The sequence below is a fragment of the Leucopleurus acutus genome (genome assembly GCF_964270905.1).
Source record: "Leucopleurus acutus genome assembly, chromosome: 16".
NCBI lineage: Eukaryota > Metazoa > Chordata > Mammalia > Artiodactyla > Delphinidae > Leucopleurus > Leucopleurus acutus.
The window spans coordinates 15,560,224-15,582,893 of record NC_139158.1 but is presented as its reverse complement, the minus strand read 5'-3'; the positions used below and the strand labels follow the sequence as shown (position 1 = coordinate 15,582,893).

The 22,670-nt window shown below is 54.3% G+C and overlaps 1 protein-coding gene across 1 annotated transcript; it reads left to right on the top strand.

The window, feature by feature from the left end:
- The first annotated feature begins 1,017 nt into the window (after window positions 1-1,017).
- SETD1A (SET domain containing 1A, histone lysine methyltransferase) lies at window positions 1,018-22,284 on the top strand. The gene is made up of 18 exons (XM_082856232.1): window positions 1,018-1,170; window positions 1,386-1,481; window positions 3,456-3,726; window positions 5,022-5,143; window positions 5,376-5,605; window positions 5,890-6,739; window positions 6,893-7,678; window positions 8,200-8,376; window positions 8,511-8,598; window positions 9,312-9,469; window positions 9,626-9,713; window positions 11,849-12,187; window positions 18,151-19,176; window positions 19,603-19,775; window positions 19,868-19,978; window positions 20,160-20,279; window positions 21,828-21,965; window positions 22,048-22,284. The coding sequence occupies exons 1-18, from the start codon at window positions 1,021-1,023 to the stop codon at window positions 22,219-22,221; spliced, it is 5,097 nt and encodes a 1,698-aa protein (XP_082712358.1). The 5' UTR covers window positions 1,018-1,020; the 3' UTR covers window positions 22,222-22,284.
- Window positions 22,285-22,670: the final 386 nt, after the last annotated feature.

Here is a 22,670-nt window from a genome sequence, read left to right as displayed (position 1 = left end):
TTATCCTCAGGGATTAGTCGCTGCTTTCGTCGCCGCCGATTCGTCAAGGACCCCAGGCCAGAGCAGCTGGATAGCCGTGGTGAAGCCCACTCTCCGGGGGATGCGGCCAATCTCCAGGCTCCCTGGGCCGCAACTCTTGAGCCTTACAGCGCGCCGGCCGAAGCGAAGCCGCTATCTTCGGCCCCGTGGGTCTCCCGGCGGCGCCCGTGGCGAAAGTGCGAATACAGAAGCTGTGCCCGCTGGGCCTCGCGCAGGTGGCGGTGGTGTTTGGTGCGCGCGCCGGGGAGGTGGTGGTGGGGGGGCGCCGCCACCGCCACCGCTGCGGGGCCGGGTCTCGCGCTGTCGCCGCCGCCGCCGCCGCCACCGCCTCGCGCCGCTGAGGTGCCGCGCGGGGTGGGGGGAGGGGGAGCCGCTCGCCACGAGCGGGTGAGTGGGGCCGCGCCGCGCGTGCGCGGAGGTGGGGGGGGCAGAACGCGCCGGGGCGGGAGGAGAGAGCAGCGGCGCGCGTTCCCCCCACCCCCCGCCCAGATTCGGGGCCGAAGCCGGGTCTCGAGCTCGGTCTCGCGGTGTTTCCAACGCCCCGAAAAGGTGCCACCTCTTGGCCAGAGGATCGGGGCGCGGGGACGCGAGCCGGTGTGTGGGAGCCGGAGCCGGGCTTGGCCTGGGCCGCTGGCCGGTGAGGAGGCGGGAGGGGGCGGGGCCTGCCAGGGGGCGGGGGAGGGGTCTTGTGCCGAGGCCAAGTGGGGCGCGCGCTAGGGAGAGCGGGAAGGTAAGGGGGCGCGAGATGGGCCTGGGGCCTTGAGGAGAGAGTTGGGAGGTGGAGAGAGAATGGGGTGTTGTGGTGAAAGAAGGTACTTGGGAGAAAATCTAGGGGAGCCTCGGGTCATGGTGAGGTGTGGAAACTGGGGTGATGGGGGTACCTGGAGTCGGGGCTAGTCTGTGAGGGACAGCAAGGGAGGCAGGCCTAAGTCCTGAGCCCCCTTGCGTATTCCTCTTTCCTGACAGTGTAAATGAGCAAAGATGGATCAGGAAGGTGGGGGAGATGGGCAGAAGGCCCCGAGCTTCCAGTGGAGGAACTACAAGCTCATCGTCGATCCTGCCTTGGACCCTGCCCTGCGCAGGCCTTCTCAAAAGGTGTACCGATACGATGGAATCCACTTCAGTGTCAACGTGAGTGCCCCAGGCTTTTCCTTACCATCTAGGGAACTCAAGCCCCATTCTCTGTTACCTGTGTTCAGCACCTAGAACTCCCATACCCATAGGCTGCCTGCTTTAAAGTGGGCAGCCAACACCCAGCTCTTTTGCATATGGGTCTCCAAATGGGCTCTAGAGCTCAACACTGATTTCACCTTGAGCTGTCTTTCTGTTTCTGCTTTTCTTCCTAGGACTCAAAGTATATACCAGTGGAAGACCTCCAAGACCCCCGTTGCCACGTCAGGTCCAAAAACAGAGACTTTTCCCTCCCAGTCCCTAAGTTTAAGGTACGTGTCTGCTAGTCCCCTGGTGTGGTGGCCCTTGGAGGTGTGGAGGATCCATTCTGGTAGTCCAGTCTTAGTGTAGTGTAATAAAAGGGGGTTTTCCAATGAAAGGATCACAGCCAGATCTAATAATCTCTGAGACTGTGAGATTGAGTTGTTCTGGACAGGAGGTGTGTTTATTTTCTAGAAAGATATAGGTGAGGTGTCTCAAGCAGGGGTGTTAACTTTTTGAAGGATGAAGACAGGTCTAGTTGCTGCACCTATCACTGTGTACTTCTAGACAGCACATAGCAAAACAGTGCCCTGTGTGTCGCCCCAGTTTCTCAGTTAAGCGGAGTGACAACACCAGGGACTCCACCCCTGGAGTCCTCTGTTCCTCGCCCCTCCTCCGTCTCGTTTCCTCAGAGGATTCCCACGTCCCTGTCCAGGCAGGAGACTCATCAGGACTTGGAGCACTGGTCCTAGGAAACTGGTGGTTCTTATTCTTCGCTAATTCTTTTTTCTTCTTTTTTAAATAAGTCACTTGTGGGATTCTCTCATCCTTCTTTTTTCACTTTGTACACTTGTCCTGGACAATCTCTTTTCCACCCACAACTTTGACTGTTACTGAAATGTTGATGACTTCCAAACCTCTGATCTGAGCCAAGATCAGTCTCTTGAACCCCAGACTTATACGCTTGCTGGAGGGACACCTCCATCTGGAGGCCCCATAGAAAGCTCAAGCTCAAGAGATGTAAAACAGTTATCTTCACCCCTTTAGTCCTACTCTTCTTTATATTTTCCTTTTATCGATGAATGGCAACACTATCTACTCAGCTGCGCAAGCTAGAAACCTGGGAGTCGTCCTATGATTCTTCTGTCCTTAATGTGTCACCAAGTCGTGCTGACTCTTTTTTCTAAACACGTCTCTTTTTACCTTAATTTTTCTATCTCTGTTGCCACTCCTTTAATACAGACTTGTATTTATTTCCCCTGGCTTCCTCGCCTCCGTTCTCCTCTCCATTTTATTGCTGTCATTTGTCTCTGGTTTTACTGTTCTTTTATTTTTATTTATTTATTTTTTTTGCGGTATGCGGGCCTCTCACTGTCGTGACCTCTCCCGTTGCGGAGCACAGGTTCTGGACGCGCAGGCTCAGCGGCCACGGCTCACGGGCCCAGCCGCTGTGCGGCATGGGGGGTCTTCCCGGACCGGGGCACGAACCCGTGTCCCCTGCATCGGCAGGCGGACTCTCAACCACTGCGCCACCAGGGAAAACCTGTTCTTTTATTTTACTTTTGCTGCCAAGTCCACGTTTTTTGTGCATTGGTGTGCATGATCACTCATCTGACCAAGCCTCATCTCCTGCATGCCTGTGTTCTGTCCTGCCACGCACTTTGCAGTTTCTAGGCAATGCCATGTTATTTTATAGTTTTCTGCCCTATAGGTCCTGTCGTTTTGGTGAACTCTGGTTTATCTGAAAAGCCCAGTTTGAATGACACCATCTTTATGAATTCTTTCCTGCCTCCAGTCTGAACAAAGGTTTCCTTCTCTGGGCTCCCAAACACCCTGTCTCCACCTTTGCTGACACTTGTTTTGTCATGTTGCGATTGTGTGTGTCTGTCTTGTCTACTCTTCTGAATAGGAATCTCTTTTTTTCACATCTTTGTATTCCTAGTGACCAGTCCTTGGTAATGACTTAGTAAGAGCTGAACTGGTGAATTATTTCCATATAACTAGTTATTTCCATGGAGGTTTAGTTTTCAGTTTGTGCGTTTCTTTTCCTGGTTCTTGTCATTATTCTGTGGTGAGAAGAATTCAGGGAAGAGAGGGGTCAAGACTGATGTATCCCTTGTTGGGACACCCTTCCCCATTCCCTTGCCTCGTAGTTTCCCAGTTTTATCTCTCTTGGCCTCATGGATCTCGCTAAAATTTCCCAAAGGGCAAAGGAGCAGTGGTCAGTATTGAGACCCTGGACGTAACTACTGTCCTTTCCACAGCTGGATGAATTCTACATCGGACAGATCCCACTGAAAGAAGTGACTTTTGCAAGACTGAATGACAACGTGCGGGAGACCTTCCTGAAGGACATGTGCCGAAAGTATGGTGAGGTGGAAGAGGTAGAGATCCTTCTTCACCCCCGTACTCGCAAGCACCTGGGCCTAGCCCGTGTGCTCTTCACCAGCACTCGGGGAGCCAAGGAAACAGTCAAAAACCTCCACCTTACCTCCGTCATGGGCAACATCATCCATGCCCAGCTTGACATCAAAGGTGAGTTCTCCATCGCCTGCTGCCCACGGTTGGGCTCTGGCAGAGATGGTACACGCAAATGCCTATTGGGGCCAGGCAGGTGATCAGGTTTATGATTTCTCATCTGAAACCTTTGGGCCAGGTGTGTTTCTGATATCAGAATTTTACAGAGAGTTTATGGTACAGATACGGGTTTTGTTTTGTTTTGTTCTTTTAACATTTATTTACTTATTTACTTATTTATTGTGGCTGCTGCCGGGTCTTAGTTACAGCACGTGGGATCTTCCTTGCAGCATGCGGGATCTTTAGTTGCGGCATGGCGGGCTCTTAGTTGCAGCATGCGGGATCTAGTTCCCTGACCACGGATCGAACCCGGGCCCCCTGCACTGGGAGCGTGGAGTCTTAACCACTGGACCACCAAAGAAGTCCCCAGATACGGTTTTTTGTGTATTGTCTTTGGCAGGGTTGGGGCAGCACCCTTTAGTCTACTGTATGACTGTATTTGCAAGAAAACTTATGAAGAGTCACACTAGGTAGGATGAATAAGAACTATAGTAAATAGCCTGATACCAGGTTTTGACGCCAAATTCTAAAAACACGAGGTATTGAAATTTTGGATTGAGAATTAGGGACCTGTATAGGTGAGTGAAGCAGTCTTGGCTTCTGTGCTAAGGAGCAGTAGGGAGGGGTGGGGACTGTGGCATACTGTCTAGTGGCATCGGAAGGAGGCAGCTGTTAGTTGGCATTAGCCAGTTTGTAAGTGGGAATGAGGACTAACATAGATAGTTTTTCTTAAAGCCAGAAATCTAGGTTCTTGTGTGAAATCTCCTGGGTTTTAAACGTTGCATTCCTCCCTTGCCCTTGCCAATAGTTTCAGTGATTGTGTGGGGCAAATAAAACACAACGGTGGGCTGCCTTCAGGCTGCCATTTTGCAACTTCAGTTTATAAGATGAAGAGGATGGTGGGATGTAGCATCAGACGACTGGGTTTGAATTCTAGTTTTACCACTTTGTGCAGGTTAGTTTTCTTTAAACCTATAAATCAAAATAGGGGTTCGGATGCTTCTCTCTCCTGGTGATCATCCAACATAGTACCGCACATTAGAAGTATTTTTGTAAACTGTGAAATGTCACCCAATACGTTGTCTGTAGTAGTTATTAGGTAGAGATGAGGTAGAAGAAGTGAAAGCCCCAAACCCAAGACTCCAAGAAATCTTAGGAAGCTTGAGGCCCGAGAAAGAAGTGTGGGGACATGAAATCAGAAAGGAGTTGTTTCCTCCATCTGACTCTGTTGGTTCCCATTTTCCTCCCTCCAGGACAACAACGAATGAAGTACTATGAACTGATAGTCAATGGCTCCTACACCCCTCAGACGGTGCCTACTGGGGGCAAGGCCCTCAGTGAGAAGTTCCAAGGCTCTGGTGCAGCCACTGAGACGGTGAGAAGCTTGTGGTTGCTTTAGCCCTAGCCACATGGGCCCGCTGCTTAGATGCCAGAAGCAGCCTTTGGGAGGTTCTGGACTTCACTGTTAAGTATAGGAAGAACCAAGGAAAAGAGACCTAGCTTTTTTCAAAAAGCAGGGAATTGGGGTTCTTGGTTTGGTGAAGGGCATATGGTCAAATGGTGCTTGATCTCTTTTCCTTTCTCCCTGCTCCACTCTCTCCCTCCAGACTGAATCCCGCCGCCGCTCCTCCTCCGACACAGCTGCCTTCCCAGCAGGCACTGCTGTGGTGGGCACTCCTGGCAATGGCACCCCCTGCTCCCAGGACACGAGCTTCTCCAGCAGCCGACAAGACACCCCATCTTCCTTCGGCCAGTTCACCCCACAGTCCTCCCAAGGAACCCCCTACACGTCTCGGGGCAGCACCCCCTACTCTCAGGATTCTGCCTACTCCAGCAGGTACAGCGGAAACACCCTCTGGGACCCCCAGATTCTGGGAGCTGCCACTGGGAAGAAGAAACCTAGAGTCTCTAAGAGGGGGTTGGGAGTAATTTGTCTTAGTTTCTCTGGATCCAGCCAACAAATCCCTGTCCTCAGGGAATTTACTCTCTAGCTAGGAACTTAGTAGCGTGTAGATCTTCCTTTGGGGGCAGCATAGAGGGGTTTTGGGTACTGACAGCGGGGCAGCGGGGTTGGGGCATGCGGAGCTGAACCCAGCTAACCCCTCTGCACGCTTTCTCCAGCACCACTTCAGCCTCTTTCAAGCCCCGGCGGTCAGAGAACAGCTACCAAGATTCCTTCTCCCGCCGCCATTTCTCTGCGTCTTCAGCCCCCACGACCACCTCTGCAGCCGTCTCCGCCACCACTGCGGCCACCGCCGCATCCTCCTCCTCTTCCTCCTCGTTGGCCTCGTCCTCTTCATCATCTTCTTCTTCCTCATCCTCTCATTTTCGTGGTTCTGACTCAAACTACCCAGCATATTATGAAAGCTGGAATCGCTACCAACGCCATGCTTCCTACCCACCCCGCCGGGCAACTCGGGAGGAGCCCCCTGGGGCACCTTTTGCTGAAAATACAGCTGAGCGCTTCCCACCTTCCTACACCTCCTACTTGCCCCCTGAGCCCAACCGGCCTGCTGACCAGGACTACCGGCCCCCTGCCTCAGAAGCTCCACCCCCAGAGCCTCCAGAACCTGGTGGAGGCGGGGGTGGTGGGGGGCCCAGCCCTGAGAGGGAAGAAGCTCGGACCTCACCCCGCCCAGCCTCACCTGCCCGTTCCGGCTCTCCGGCCCCGGAGACCACCAATGAGAGTGTGCCCTTCGCTCAGCACAGCAGCCTGGATTCCCGCATTGAGATGTTGTTGAAGGAGCAGCGTTCCAAGTTTTCTTTCCTGGCTTCTGACACCGAGGAAGAGGAAGAGAACAGCACCACGGGCCCTGGGGCTAGGGACACAGGGAGCGAGGTTCCTTCTGGGTCAGGTCACGGGCCCTGCACACCCCCTCCAGCCCCGGCGAATTTTGAGGATGTGGCGCCTACAGGGAGTGGGGAACCAGGAGCTACCCGGGAGTCACCCAAAGCCAACGGACAGAACCAGGTGAGGTTGGGTTGGGGTCAGCCAGGGGAAGTCCCTGGGATCCAGGAGGCAGAGTTGGGAGAAGGAAGGGAACTAGGCAAGAGAACAGAGATTTGAGGAAAAGCCCAAGGAACAGGCAGTAGCTTTCTGTGACCGTCCTCTGCACCCCTACAGGCTTCTCCATGCTCTTCTGGAGAGGACATGGAAATCTCCGACGATGACAGGGGCGGCTCACCCCCTCCGGCCCCAACACCCCCCCAGCAACCTCCCCCTCCTCCCCCTCCTCCTCCCCCTCCCCCTCCGTACATGGCTTCCCTTCCGCTTGCTTACCCTCCCCACCAGCCTGCCTATCTCCTCCCACCCCGACCTGATGGGCCACCGCCCCCCGAGTACCCCCCACCTCCTCCGCCACCCCCCCACATCTATGACTTTGTGAACTCCTTAGAGCTCATGGATCGACTTGGGGCTCAGTGGGGAGGGATGCCCATGTCCTTCCAGATGCAGACCCAGATGTTAACTCGGCTCCACCAACTGCGGCAGGGCAAAGGATTGACCACTGCCTCAGCTGGTCCCCCTGGTGGGGCTTTTGGGGAGGCCTTCCTCCCATTCCCGCCCCCACAAGAGGCAGCCTATGGCCTACCATATGCTCTGTACACACAAGGGCAAGAAGGCCGAGGGGCATACTCCCGGGAGGCCTACCAGCTGCCTTTGCCCATGGCAGCCGAGCCCCTGCCCTCCTCCTCAGTCTCAGGAGAAGAGGCCCGGCTGCCTCCCAGGGAGGACGCAGAGCTGGCAGAGGGCAAGGCCCTGCCATCGGCAGGCACCGTGGGCCGTGTGCTGGCCACCCTAGTCCAAGAGATGAAGAGCATCATGCAGCGAGACCTCAACCGCAAGATGGTGGAGAATGTGGCCTTTGGAGCCTTTGACCAGTGGTGGGAGAGCAAGGAAGAGAAGGCCAAGGTGAGGGCCAGTGCCTGGGACTGGGGAGACCTGGGGCTCCACTGGAGGGAAAAGACCTCCGGCTTCTTCAGGCTACACAGCTCAGAATAGGGAAGAGAGGTGATTGGGGCAAGTGGAGAGAGAGACTGTGGGCACTCGGTGGCATGCACAGCTGGGCCCAGGGGAGTTGGGGGCACACAGAACAGTAGAAGCAGCAGGAGTCTGAGAGTCAGAAGAGCTTTCTCTTGGATCCACTGCTTCCTTGTGGTGGACGAAGCTCTTAAATCTCTCTGGGCATCAATCTGCAGGGTCTCCATTTGTAGCGTGGGAATAATAGTAGCAGCTTCATAAGATTGATGGACTGAATGAGCGGACTTTCAAGAAAATGCCTGTACAGGGGCTGGTGCGAGGGAGGTGTGGCATAGATGTGTGTCAGATGGAGAAGTGAGTAGATGCATTTCTGTATTCCCGGGGCCTGGGAGTAGTTCTGAGGCAGGAGGGAGCGCCTGGGTTCTGGAGCTTGGTCCCCCTACTGCCTGCAGCCATTCCAGAATGCAGCTAAACAGCAAGCCAAGGAGGAGGATAAAGAGAAGACAAAGCTCAAAGAGCCAGGCCTGCTGTCCCTGGTAGACTGGGCCAAGAGTGGGGGTACCGCCGGCATCGAAGCCTTCGCCTTTGGGTCAGGACTGCGAGGAGCCCTGCGGCTGCCTTCTTTCAAGGTACCCAGGATTGTGATCTTGCCTAGTTGCGTGGGGAGAGGGGGTTAAGGGGGGCTTCCTTTCCTTGGAGTAAGGGTGCTTGGGAACCGTGAGTGTTTGGGTTTTAAAGGGCGCCATCTCTTTTCATCTCCCAGGTAAAGCGAAAAGAGCCTTCGGAAATTTCAGAGGCCAGTGAGGAAAAGAGGCCCCGGCCTTCTACTCCAGCCGAGGAAGATGAAGATGGTGAGTGGGAGGTCAGGTGAAGCAGAAAGGAGGAAAAAGGCTGCTTCGATTCTGATAGGAAAGGAGGAGGCAGGGATGAAGAGGTGAAGGTGTCTTGAGGGCAAGGAGCCAAGTGAAGATTTGGAACAGGTTAGAGTAAAGCAGTTCTTTGAGATGTGAGAAGCTTCAGGTAGGGTTATCCCTGGATTTTAGCTGTGGTTTTTATTTCTGGTATGCTGACATAAGTTTTCTGTGTTTCACTTTTTCCCCATAAGAGAGGAATAATCGTGAGGTTAAAACAGGTTTTCTACCCAAGGTTACTATCTAATGCTTAAGCACTCTTACACCCTTCCTACCAGTTTGTCTAAGTCTGAGCTATAGGTTGACAGCTTCTGTGGCGGAAAACTTCCTTATTGAGTGTGATCCGCTTCCCTGGAGACCCGTTGGCCTTAGTACTATTTTCTTGGACCAGACATAACAAAATCACCTCCCTCTTCTACCCATCGCAGAACAAGATGAAAGATTAAATGGGTGCAATGTGTTTAAAACTGTATAAAATGTGAAGTAAAATGTGCAGTTTTTATGTTTCTCTGCTGAGCTTCAACTTCTTGTCTGTAAAATGAGGTCTGTGTTGTGGGACTGTGAGAAAGGTCAGTGATGGTGTGTGCAGAGCTCCTTTCACAGGATAGGGCAACTCTTGCTGATAGTAAACTGCACTACTCATTTGGGCCTAGACGCTGAGCGAGAGAAGGAGGTTGGAGAGCCAGGACGTCCGGGGACCAAGCCCCCAAAACGAGATGAAGAGCGAAGCAAGACCCAGGGCAAGCACCGCAAGTCCTTTGCTCTGGACAGCGAGGGGGAGGAGGCATCCCAGGAGTCCTCCTCAGAGAAGGTGAGGAGCTGAGGCACCCGGTCCCTGCCAGGAGCCTACGTCCTGAGTTCCTGCCGCCATAGCCAGCTTCTCTCTGGGCTGGAGCCCTGGTAGCTGTGCTTCCTGGAGGACCAGTTGTCCTTCTTCTGTTAATTCCCCTTTGTCCCTTTTCTTAAGGATGAGGAGGACGAGGAGGAAGATGAGGATGATGAAGAGCGTGAAGAAGCCATGGATGCTGCAAAGAAGGAGACAGAGGCATCAGACGGTAAGCACGCACAGAGTACAGTCAAATTCTGGGGAAGGAGGGACTCAGCCACCTGTCCAGCCCTTTCCGAGCCCATGTAACCTGCCTGCTGGATTGATTGGCCATCTTTGCCTTCCCCCAAAACAACTGCCTTTTAGCCCCATCCTTTGGAACCTTTGGCCCACTGTAAACAATACCCAGAACACTCCCTCCTGCTTACCTCTGAAACATGCTGTCCCCTGAAGACAACCCAGTACAGCCCATTTATTTTCTCAAGATAAGGGGGCTGCATTCTCCTGCTGCCCCACTGTGCCTTTCCCCCTTTGGGCACTGCTCTTCCGTTAAGGCCTGGCCACCGAGCTGTGCCTCCTCCTTCCCCTTGCTGCAGCTGCTGGCACCAGACACAGCTCTGTTCTTCAGTTGAACACCTGTCTGTTCCTCCACATTTATTGAGGCTTGAGTACACGGTTCAGTCTCTCTTTTATTCCTTTGCTCGGAAATAGATATCGAGCCCCTCCCGTGTGCCAGGCACCGTTCTAGGTTTTAGGGAAATATCAACGACCAAGACACATGTGGTCCCTGCCTTATTGGAGCTTGTGATTGGTTAAGGGGGGGAGGCGGGGACTTGACATACAAGTGGACAAATAGTAGCACCTCAAGTAGAGATACTTGCTTGAAGAAGATGAACTAGCGTAACGCGGTAGGGAGTGACAGGGTCAGGGAACAGGGGAAAGGTGGACTGTTTTACATCTGATGGTGAAGGGATGCCTCCGAGAGGTGCCATTTCAGCAGAGGCCAGAATTATGAGAACGGTGATCTGAGAGCCTCTTGCTCAGGAAAGCAGAGGGCGAGGTCATCTGCTGAGAGTGAGGGGTGCAGACCCCTACACATCCACTTGGTCACCAATTCCTGTCCGTTTTACCGCTTCAGTGTTTTCTTGAATTTGTCACCTCCCTTGTTCCTGCTCTCTTGCCTTTCTCACTCAGAGTCTGCAGCAGTTTTTTTTGTTTGTTTGTTTAATTAATTAATTAATTTATTTTTGTCTGTGTTGGGTCTTTGTTGCTGCGCGCGGGCTTTCTCTGGTTGTGGTGAGCGGGCTTCTCATGTGGTGGCTTCTCTTGTTGCAGAGCATGGGCTCTAGGCGTGCGGGCTTTAGTAGTTGTGGCACGTGGGCTCCAGTAGTTGTGGCACGTGGGCTCCAGTAGTTGTGGCTTGTGGGCTCTAGAACACAGGCTTAGTAGTTGTGGCGCACGGGCTTAGTTGCTCCATGGCATGTGGGATCTTCCTGGACCAGGGCTCGAACCGGTGCCCCCTGCATTGGCAGGCGGATTCTCAACCACTGTACCACCTGGGAAGCCTCTGCAGCAGTTTTGACTGTTTTCCGCATTTCTGTTTCCATCCCTCTCATTTCAATCCATTTTCTAGCCTGCTGATGGAATCTTTCCTAAAATGCACACCTGACCCTTTACTCTCCCCCATTAAGTCTCTTCCTGGCTCCGTGTCTTCCACAGGTGACTTCTCAGCCTGATGCTTTAGGCCATTTGTGATCTAGCTCCTGTTTATCTGTTCAGCTTCATCCTGCCATTCTCCAGACCCCTATTCGATTATGTTCCTCCAAGACTCTGAAATTCTTAATTTCTTAGAGCCCTTCCAATGTATTACCACTCCCAGAGGCATAGACCATATAACGTTTTCTAAGCTTATTTTACCCTGGAATCCTTTTTCAGAGTCTGTTGTCCAGGCAGTGTCTATAAGACCCACTTTGGGAAAAGCTTTGGTGGTTAGGGCAGGCTGCTTGCCAGTCTCCAAGGGCACCATCTTCTCTTACCTTTGACATCCCCACTCAGCCCCCGCGTCTGCTGGGCGGACTCCTTGTCCTTCTTGACTTCAGCATCTCCTTCACAGGGATGCCTTCCCTGACTTGATCAACCAGGCAGAATCCAGGGCTTCCCTTTGCCTGTTCCACTAGCCCTTCATACTGAAGTTTATCACACTGTGGACAGATTGGGTGCTTCTCCAACTCCTTGAGAGTAGGAATCCCCAGCACCTAGCACAGAGCCTAACACATCCCTAGTAGTGAGTCAGTGAATGAACCCACGGCTTGACCAAGTGAGGGGTCTTCTCACCTCGCCTGATTCCCCCTTCTGGATTTCCAGGCGAGGACGACGAAAGCGATTCGTCCTCCAAATGTTCTCTGTATGCTGACTCAGATGGTGAGAATGATAGCACATCGGACTCTGAGAGCAGCAGCTCATCCAGCTCCTCATCTTCTTCATCTTCTTCATCTTCTTCCTCATCGTCCTCCTCATCATCTGAGTCCTCCTCTGAAGAAGAAGAGGAAGAGGAGCAGCCAGCAGTCATACCCTCAGCATCATCACCCCCCAGAGATGTCCCCGTGCCCCTGCCAGCACCTGCGGAGGAGCCTGAGCCAGAAAGAGTTGCAGACTCCCCAGTCACACCTCTCCCCGAACAGAAGTCTCCAGCAAGACCTGCAGGTAGGTGGTATGGAACTGTTGTTGTAGTCTTTGTGTATGTGTGTGTCTGTCTTCATGGGAACAGTGTGGTTGACGTTTATTAATTGTATGCAAGTGTGTGACTTTGTTGGAAAACATACAAAATTGGATGGAAGTCACTATCTCCTGTCACTCCTCCCTTGGAGACATTTATGTCCTAACACACTCAAACTGCACTGCCATGAACAGTTTTCAGAGTTAGACCAGGGTGTTTGGCTACTAAAGTAAAACAGAATGATCTTTTCCCAAATAAGTTAAAGAGAGAATTCCCAACTTAGTAAATTTCTCCTACCAGTTTTTCTTAAGCCTCTTCCTTAATGTGTAGTATATACCTGATTAAATGGTCAAATTGGATAGATAATAACTATTAACAACATAAACTCAGAACTTAATTCTGTCTTTGCTTTCCTTTGTGGATTTGTACATTCAATTGTTATTTTATATCACACGCGTAATGTATCTTGCTGAGTGAACTGTTCCTTCAGGCAATAGATACTTATTTATTGAATCCTTACAGTGGGTGCAAGGGATGTGATGGTATGCACAATAGGCACTGTTTTCACTGTCATGATGCTTACGGTCTATAGGGAGAGACAGTTTAATCTTTACTTAAGAAAATCTGTGACTACAAACTGTAAGAGCCATGAAAGAAAAGTACAGGGTACTCTGAGAACCTGAGCATGTCTGTGAGGAAGTCTTCTCCGCGGAAGCACCATTGGGCTGAAATCAAGCCAAAGCAGGCGGGAGGGTGTGATTAGCATGTGCAAAGGCCCCAAGGCAGAGTAAGTGGCATGTTGGGAGACAAAAAAGAAAGCTCATCTTCTGGAGAGCTGAGAGTGAGGGGGAGCTGGGGTGGCCTAAACTGGAGAGATTAGCAAGGGCTGGATCATGCAAAATGAACAGGCCACACTAGGAATTTGGGCTTTATCTTGAGGGCAGTGGAATGCCATCAGAGGACTGACGTGGTTGTATTTGTGTTTTGAAAAGATGCAGTGCAGAGAAAACTTGGAGAGGGGCCAGAGTTTGTGCAGGGAGATTAAGAGGCTCTTGCAGGAAGTAAGGCAAGCAATGGTGGTAACTTGGAGTAGGTTGCTCTTATGGTGGAATTAACTCAGTTTTCAAGTTATCCTTCAAAGATGCATGTGGCCTTCCAGAGATCTCTCTCGAACATTATTGAGAATCCATGGTCTGAGATAGGCAGTGAGCACAGGAGGACCTCCTAGCACTGAGGCGTTCTCTTCTGGCCCAGAACCCATGAGAGAAGGAGTCGAGGTTCTGATTAATCCTAAGACGCCTCTCAGTCTCTTCGAAGTCAGTCGGTGGCAGAAGAGGGGACAGCAATCTCAGTACTCTTTCATTTTCAGGGTAGGAAGAAAAAGTGGGATGTGATCAGATTTGCATTTCAGAAAGATCATTCTCACAGGAGGGGGAGGGATGTGGAAGAGGTAAGGAGGGAGGTGGGGCAGCTAATGAGACGGTTTGAAAGGATGCAGGTAAGTGAAGGGCCTGAACCAAAGCCAGGGTGGTTACAGTGAGGTGCGGGGAGTGGAAGTGGGGATGAGGGTTTCAGAGAAATTTAGGACATAGAACCACTTGGTTAAACTACTTCGAGAACCAGAATTTGGAAGAAGGCTGATGCATTTAATTGGGGTTGAGTTTCGTGTCCCTCTGGGACCTCCAAGTAGAAACAGTCAGCGGGCTGTTGGATCAATAGATCTGAAGCTCTACACCTGAAACTACCACAACACTGTTAATCAACTATATTCCAATATAAAAAGTTAAAAAAAAAAGATTGAAGCTCTAGAAAACAGTAGGCTGGAAATGCGATAGGTATTTGAAAGTATGGGTGTGAGTACACTTGTGTATACCTTGGAAGGATGTATGGAATGAGAGAGGGGGGCCAGAGCCTTAATTGTCTTACAAGAGATAGGGGGGCAGAGTGGAGCCAGAGGAGGCTGGAAAGGAGTGATCAGAGAGGTGGAAGGAAACCAGGGAGCTCGGGTTTTCAAAAGGAGGGAGTGGCCTGTATTGGAAGGCCACAAAAGGAAAAGCATCTGTTGGATTTGTCAGTTAGGAGGTCACTGGTGACCTTATCAATTTCAGTAGCATGGCTCAAGTTAGGGGGTGTTAAGGAGTGAGGGCAGGTGATAGATAACCAGTCTTTTGGAAGGGTAAGCTACTCTTGCGAAAGAAGACAGTTGAGGGGTGGTACTTAATGATATTAGTTAACGTTAATTGAGTAGATCCCATGTGCGGGATCCCATGTGCCAGCCCTAGCATGTTGCAAAGTTGCAAATTTCACTTTCTCATTTACTCCTCACAACATCTCTGCTACTCCCATTTTACAGATGAGGAATTTGAGGCTTAGTGAGTTGTTCAAGGTTACCCAACTGGAATTGGAGAGACAGCAAGAAAATGCAGGGTTGGTGGAGGGTTACCTTTTCAAAGTACGTGAGACTGCAGTGTGTTCATACACTGAAGGGACGAGGGAGCTGGTGGATGGGTCAGGAGAGAGAGGAATCCTTGCTGGAGCAGCGCACCTGGGGGGGATGGACCCTCTAGGTCAGATGCAGATCTCTCCGTAAATGGGAAGCAGGGAGTTGTGGGGTTTCAGACGAAGGCCTCCTTTTCCTCTCTTCAGTAGGAAGGCAGGACATTTCTGAGCATGAGGGGGCATGAGTGGAGTAGAAGCCTGGAGTATGAGGAGGGTGGGGAGTGAGGATGAAAGCTGACTAGGATCGCCAGCAACTCAGAAGCCCTGCTGAGGCTGGGGGTTGGGGTGAAGGAGGAGAGAACGCAGGTGGTTGGGTGGATTCCGGGTTAGGGGTCTACAGGGTGGAAGTGGTGGAAGGCTGCAGAAAGTAGCTTGAAAGGAGAGGACGAAGCAAGGGCCGCTGTGGTCTGGGCACGACCCAGAATGAAGTTAATTTAGGGGGAGGGTGGTGGGCTAGAGGGCGGGGCGATAGAGGATGGGAAATTGAACAGGTACAGTGGGGTGAACTGAAAGGACCTGGGGAACTGTGGTCAGAGTGTCACCGTCCAACGTGGAGGGGGTGACAAGGTCGGGTGTGTGACTGGTGGAGGGTAGCTGAGGATGAGTGAATGTGAGAATCTGGCAAACAGGTGGGCTATCAGAGTCCCTTAGGTAGATGGCAGAGGTGGGAGAGGAGAGGAAAATTAAGGCCGGTCCCTTGGCTTTTAGAGAATGGTAGGGAAAACCGAGCTACCAAGGACACAACTGGATAGAGGCCTGTGTGGCCCAATGGCAGGAGCCTAGGAGAGGGCTTGTCTGGTAGATCCCAGGGACAGGGGCCTGGACACCTTTAGGACTTGCTCTTCTGTCTTCCCCTCTGATTCATCCCTCTCTCCTGCAAATGTTCTTCCTTCTCCATTCCATCAGAGGATATCTGCCCCCACAAACAGACTCCCTCCTGTCTTTTTTTTTTTTAAGATTTATTTCTATTTATTTATTTATTTTGGCTGCACCGGGTCTTAGTTGTGGCACTTGGGATCTTCACTGCAGCATGCGGGATCTTTTACTTGTGGCATGCGGTCTTAGTTGTGGCATGAGGGCTTCTTAGTTGCAGCATGTGGACTCTTAGTTGCAGCATGCGTGTGGGATCTAGTTCCCCGACCAGGGTTCGAACCCGGGCCCCCTGCATTGGGAGTGTGGAGTCTTACCCACTGGACCACCAGGAAGTCCCACCCCCTTCTATCTTAGAACCTTATCCTTAGGGAAGTTTCTGGTTGGGCTGGCTTGGGTCATTTAGCCATCAGTTAATGATGGCCGGGGCACAGGGAGGGAGTGGGGTAGGTCATGCCGTAGAAACAGTGGCTTCTGGGAGTTGTGTAGACTGGGCAGGTAACCTGAAAGTTGCCTCCCTAAATGATGAAAGGCCCTGCCAGTTTTCCTTCAGGACGGGGAGCAAAAGGGAAGTCTGTGGGAAGAAGCTGAGTCGGGGGTGGCGGGTGGAATTTGTTCTCAAGGCCCAGGCTTCCAGAGGGCCCAGTGCGCTAGGTTGGGAGGATGGATCAGAGGAGAGGTCCGCCCCAAAGCGCTGGAGAGGAGAGGATGTGAGAGGACTCCTAGGACCTGGGGGACCGGGAACCAGCACCTGGGACCTCACTAGCTTCAGAGCGTGGGTTACTCCTGGCTGAGAGCCCAGGGGTGTCCAGACCCTCGGGAGACAGGAGGCTGAGGGTGTGTCGGTTGAGGCAGTGGACACATGTTGATCACTGCCTACTCAGGCCAGGCCTGGTGCTGGCTGCCCTTAGCTCTGTGGGTGGTAGGGCCAGACCTGTAGCCGCTGAGTCCCAGGCTAGGAGGTCCAAAGCAGCGAGGGGCAGTGGGTAAGACCCCAAACTCAACCCAGGCTGCCCTGGGATGCAGGTCTTGTTCTGTCACTTGCTAGCTGGGTGACTTTGGGCAGGTTATCAGCCTCTCTCTGTCTTGACTTCCGTATCTGTAAGGAGGCATTAATAATAGTACTTACCTCATAGCATCGTTATGAGAATTAAGTGAGTACTTACTGTATGTGAAAGGCTTGGATTGGTGCTTGGCACAAAATTCTAGCTGTTAATCTGCTGCAGCCAATTTGAAGATGGCAGTTGAGAACCACCAGCCTTCTGGTTCTGAGAGGAAGATGTTACCAATGTCTGAGGAAACTGGGGAAGGCTTTACAAAGGTGGTGTCATTGAGCTGGGTCCAAAATCTGCGTGTGGACTTTCTGGATGGGCGAAAGGAGAGAGGCATTCCGAACAAAGGGAACCATGTGAGCAAAGGGCCGGGGGCCTGAAAGGCCATGCCTGCTTGACTGGCTAAAACCTAGGATGAGAGGGCAAGGCTGTGGACCGGTCATGGGGATGGGTCAGGTCTGCAGGACAGGGCTGGGCCCTGGGGAAAGGGCTATGCATGCCTTGAGCAATGTTCAGACCCCAGCACTCAGCAGCAGGCCTGGGGGTGTCCACAGAGGGAGGATTTGCTCCCCGTCCCTGTTAGCTGGGGAGGGACAGCACTGCCTGCTCCTCATCCTTGGGACCTCAGCTTCACCCTCAGCTTCTTTTTATTTATTTATTTATCTATGGCTGTGTTGGGTCTTCGTTGCTGCTCGCAGGCTTCCTCTAGTTGCGCTGAGCAGAGGCTACTCTTCGTTGTGGTGCGCGGGCTTCTCATTGCGGTGGCTTCTCTTGTTGCAGAGCACGGGCTCTAGGTGCGCAGGCTTCACTACTTGCGTCACGCGGGCTCAGTAGTTGTGGCTCGCAGGCTCAGTAGTTGTGGCTCATGAGCTCTAGAGTGCAGGCTCAGTCTTTGTGGCACACGGGCTTAGTTGCTCCGCAGCATGTGAGATCTTGCTGGACCAGGGATTGAACCCATGACCCCTGCATTGGCAGGCGGATTCTTATCCACTGCGTCACCAGGGAAGTCCCACCCTCAGCTTCTTGAGGGGAGACTTCCTGACCCCTTTCTCACTTGGGCAGGTCCACAGTGCAATTTCATGAAATAGTTTAATGAAAAGATTCAGTTTCTTACGTTGTATCTTTTTCATCTCACTGAACAAAGAATATTGTTTGTAGTCAAAATAATGGATGCTTTAATTCAGATCTGGACAACTGCATCCTGGTTATAAAATGCAGCTGACAAAAGGTTGTCTGATCTCTGTGTCTAGTTGTTGGATGTGGTTCTGTCACCGCCAGGCTTGGTAAAAAGACTAGAGTCCAAGTGTGTGTTTCCTTCGAGATCGGCTGCACATGTGTTTCATGTGATTGTCTCCATCGGACTAGAAGTTCTGTGAGGGCAGGAGTGTCTGTAGGGAGCTGAGGAGTGAGGGCAGCTGGGGTGTGGACTCCCCAGGGAGGCTGGCCAGGTTCTTGCCGGTAGCGAATCTGTGATGACGTTCGGCCGAGAAGCTGACCCTCTCCTTTTCCCCGTGTGCTTCCCTCCCCAGGTTTCACGGAGGAACCGCCCCCCAGTGTGCCCCAGCCAACCCCAGAGCCACCGGCTGGACCCCCGGCCCCTGCCCCCCGCCCCGACGAGCGCCCCTCCTCTCCCATCCCCCTCCTGCCCCCACCTAAGAAACGCCGGAAAACCGTCTCCTTCTCTGCGGTGGAGGAGGTGCCGGCCCCAGAGCCTCCCCCCGCTGCCCCACCGCAGGTCAAGTCTCCCGGCCCCGCCTCCCGCAAAGTCCCCCGGGCCGTGGAGCGGACCATTCGCAACCTGCCCCTGGACCACGCGTCTCTGGTCAAGAGCTGGCCCGAGGAGGTGTCCCGAGGAGGCCGGAGCCGGGCTGGAGGCCGATGCCGCTCCACCGAGGAAGAGGAGGCTGAGCCAGGGACAGAAGTGGACCTGGCCGTGCTGGCCGACCTGGCTCTGACCCCAGCCCGACGCGGGCTGCCCGCCCTGCCCACTGGCGACGACTCAGAGGCCACAGAGACATTGGACGAGGTGGACCGCCCGGGCCCCCTGCTCAGCCACATCCTCCTGGAGCACAACTATGCCCTGGCTGTCAAGCCGCCACCCTCCACGCCAGCCCCTCGGCCCCTGGAGCCAGTTCCTGCCCCCGCAGCCCTCTTCAGCTCCCCGGCAGACGAGGTCCTGGAGGCCCCTGAGGTGGTGGTGGCTGAGGCAGAGGAGCCAAAGCAGCAGCAGCAGCAGCAAGAGGATGGGGAGGAGGAGGAGGAAGAGGAGTCGGAGTCATCGGAGAGCAGCAGCAGCAGCAGCAGCGACGGTGAGGGGGCCACCCGGCGGCGCAGCCTCCGCTCCCACACCCGGCGCCGGCGGCCGCCCCCGCCCCCGCCCCCCCCGACCTACGAGCCCCGCAGCGAGTTTGAGCAGATGACCATCCTGTATGACATTTGGAACTCGGGCCTGGACTTGGAGGACATGGGCTACCTGCGGCTCACATACGAGCGGCTGCTGCAGCAGACTAGTGGGGCTGATTGGCTTAACGACACCCACTGGGTCCATCACACCAATATCCTGAGCCCCGGAGGCTGGCCTTCTCAGGACAGGGAGGCAGGCCCGGGGGGGCGGGAGGGCTTCCCTGCGGTCGCTCAGCCAGGCACTGTCCTCCTGAGATCGTTCCTAGGGTCTGCACTGGCCTCCTTCCCTGTCCAGTTCTCTGCCATGTTCAGCTTGGGTATTTATTTCTCCCCTGGCTACCAAGCCACCATTGCTCTCTGTTTCATGCCTCTTTTCTGCCTCCCAGAGATTTTGTGGCAGGAAAGGTGGGGTCTAAGACTTATTTCTCTCCATCTCTCTGTCCTCACACTGAGTATGCTCAGGACCTCCAGCTAAGGTCAGTCGCCCTTTCCTTGGGCTGGGACTGCGGGGGAGAGAGGAGCGGAGCCCCAGGGATCTGGCTGGTGAGGACCCCGTTCTCTTCCTTAACACCCTGCACTCACCAACCTGAGCACTCCGAAACGCAAGCGGCGGCCCCAGGACGGGCCCCGCGAGCACCAGACAGGCTCGGCCCGCAGCGAGGGCTACTACCCCATCAGCAAGAAGGAGAAGGACAGGTACCTGGACGTGTGCCCCGTCTCGGCCCGGCAACTGGAAGGAGCGGACACTCAGGTGAGGCTCTGCCCTGGTACCTGCCCACTGGCGGCATCTTCTTCCCATTAGTTCTCCTGTCACTTACCTCCTCCCTGCCCTGCACCTCACAGGGGACTAACCGTGTGCTTTCGGAGCGCCGTTCTGAGCAGCGGCGGCTCCTGAGCGCCATCGGCACCTCTGCCATCATGGACAGTGACCTGCTGAAGTTAAACCAGCTCAAGGTGAGGAGTGGGGACTGAGGCGGGAAGGGGCGCCACTGGAAGACAGTGTTGTGGAGCCCCCTAGGGGTGGGCCGGCGGCGAGTGGCCAGAACACCCTCCTGCCCCGGAGGTCTGAGGAGAGGCAAGCAGCAGCTAGGTTGAGGGGGACGTCCAGCAGCACAGTCTGCCTTCCGCCCTCTAGTTCCGGAAGAAGAAGCTCCGATTCGGCCGGAGCCGGATCCATGAGTGGGGGCTCTTTGCCATGGAACCCATCGCAGCTGACGAGATGGTCATCGAATACGTGGGTCAGAACATCCGCCAGGTGAGGCCCCACGCCCAGCCCCTGCCTGACCTGACGGCAGCCTGGGATGCCAACATGAGAACCACCCGGCCCTCGGGGTCCCTCCTGGCTCTGAGACTTAGCCAGTGAAACCTGCTTTTCTTTTTTTCCCTCCCTTCCTTCAACAACTAGTAATGGGTACTAGTAAACTAGATGTTAATGATCCAGCAAGAAACATAAGGATGGTGTTGGGTTGATACGAAAGGCGGTGTTCAGGGAGGCAGGGGAGGTGGGAGCACAGTGATGTTTAAACCAGGGGCTGAAGGATGCTGAGCAACTCCCAGGCCCGGGTGAGGGGGAGGGTGCTCTCCACTGTAGGACGGCACATGCAAAGGCCTGGATGCAGGATGGTCTTAGGGCAAGGAGGTCAGTATGGCCACTTGGAAAAACTAGGGCCAGTGGCAGCAACGTGAGGCTGGAGGGGGCCGGTGGAGGCCGGATGCTGCAGAGTTTGGGAGCCACGTTAATGAGTTTGGACCAATGGTGAGAGGAGAAAAGTTGCTGCGAAGTGTTAAGCAGGAGAGGACTTTGGAAGTTAGTAAGTTCCATCTGACTGCAGCGTGCAGAGAGAACTGGAGGCTGAGACGGCGGGGTGGGGCTGTTGCAGAGATCCCAGCCGAAGGCGGGGGTGGCTTGGACTAGGCAGTGGGTCCAAGGTAGCAGGAGTCTGTGGGTCCAAGGTAGCTGGCAGGACCAGGCAACGAGTTGGTTCTGGGGAATGAGGGCGAGGGCCAAGGCGAGATGGTTTCTCGGTGCTGCCTTTAGCAGCTGGGAGTAGGTAGGGCTGCCAGTGAGATAGGGAGCAAGGAGGAGCGGATGTGTGGTCAAGATGAGCTCTTGTCAGGACATGTGAAGTTGCAGTGACCGGGGGACATCTACCGGGTGTCGCCCAGCAGTTCCACTGAGGTGGATTTGGCTGGAGATGGAAGTTTGGGAGGAGTTCCCGCCACTTAGCTGGCAGTTGAAGCCCTGGAAGAGAGTGAGTTCACCCAAGGGGAGTGTGCAGAGGGTTTATCGTCCTGTTTTCTGGGAAACGAGGTCCTCCCTCTACCCAAGAATGTGGGCCCTGGCGTGGACAGCAGCAGCCGTGGGCGCCTGTTTTGGAGAGAGGGTCCTGGGAGAAGGGATGAGTAGGATTCAGTCCGTGAAACGGCCACTGTCATCTCAGGAACCGACCCAGTCCCCACGGGCTGTCCCGTGGGCCAGGCAGACACTCCAGGAGGAGACAGTGACCGCTTCTCCTGCCCAATGGCCAGTGCAGACTTCCCTGGGGTCCTGTGGGTGACTTTGTCATAACGGCAGACAAAGGTATTGGGAGGTGGGGGTCCTGGAAGCAAAGTCAGGAGTCAGCACCTTGGGGTAGCAGGTACCAGAGGGAGAGCTGTGGATCCAGGACAGGCCAGTGAGGCTCCCAGGGTGGCAGCTGGGAGACTGTCCAGACCCCCCATCACAGGGGCTGGTGGGGTCAGGCCTAGCCCGGCAGGAAGCTGAGGGGAAGCCCCCTGACCATCGCACCCTGTCCTCTATTAGATGGTGGCCGACATGCGGGAGAAGCGCTACGTGCAAGAGGGCATTGGCAGCAGCTACCTGTTCCGGGTGGACCACGACACCATCATCGACGCCACCAAGTGTGGCAACCTGGCGAGGTTCATCAACCACTGCTGCACGGTGCGCAGGGGGCCGGACTGGGGGGAGCGGACGGGGCAGGGGCCGAGGGGGCGGCGTGACTCACGCTGACCTCTTCCTGTAGCCCAACTGCTATGCCAAGGTGATCACCATCGAGTCCCAGAAGAAGATCGTGATCTACTCCAAGCAGCCCATCGGCGTGGATGAGGAGATCACCTATGACTACAAGTTCCCGCTGGAGGACAACAAGATCCCTTGTCTGTGTGGCACCGAGAGCTGCCGCGGCTCCCTCAACTGAGGTGGGGCAGGACTGGCGCCCTCACCCCTATTTATTCCCCTTGGCGCCCTGAGCTCCCAGCCCACCCAGCCTTAGTGGGCTCAGCAGGGCCCACATGCCCCATCTCCAGATGTGGGGTTGGGGGGCCCCGAGCCTAGCGAGGGAGCCTCAGTCCCTTGAGGCAACTTCCGCTTCCCTTCTGCCCCTGCCCACCCACCCCGATTTTTTTTCTTTGCGGAGAAGAAGCTGTAAATGTTTTGTAGCTGCCAGCAGCTGTTTCCTGTGGAAACCTGGGGTGCCGGCCTGTACAGATCCTGTTCTTGGGGGGGCTGCATAGCCCCCTTGCTCTGTGTTAATGGGGACTTCCCCTCTGTGCCCTGCGTGCACCCCTCCCCAGTTTAGGGGTCTCTAGGGGCAGTGGCCATGTTCTCCCCCTGGAGGGGGGCCCTGCGCCCCCAGTCCTGGGGACT

What these genes read in the sequence shown, in the direction of transcription:
- SETD1A (XM_082856232.1), top strand. Translation starts at nt 1,021, where the DNA reads ATGGATCAGGAAGGTGGGGGAGATGGGCAGAAGGCCCCGAGCTTCCAG. An exon ending in GAATCCACTTCAGTGTCAAC is followed by an intron (nt 1,171 to 1,385) that starts GTGAGTGCCCCA and finishes TTTTCTTCCTAG; the next exon opens with GACTCAAAGTATATACCAGT. An exon ending in TGGGTCAGAACATCCGCCAG is followed by an intron (nt 20,280 to 21,827) that starts GTGAGGCCCCAC and finishes GTCCTCTATTAG; the next exon opens with ATGGTGGCCGACATGCGGGA.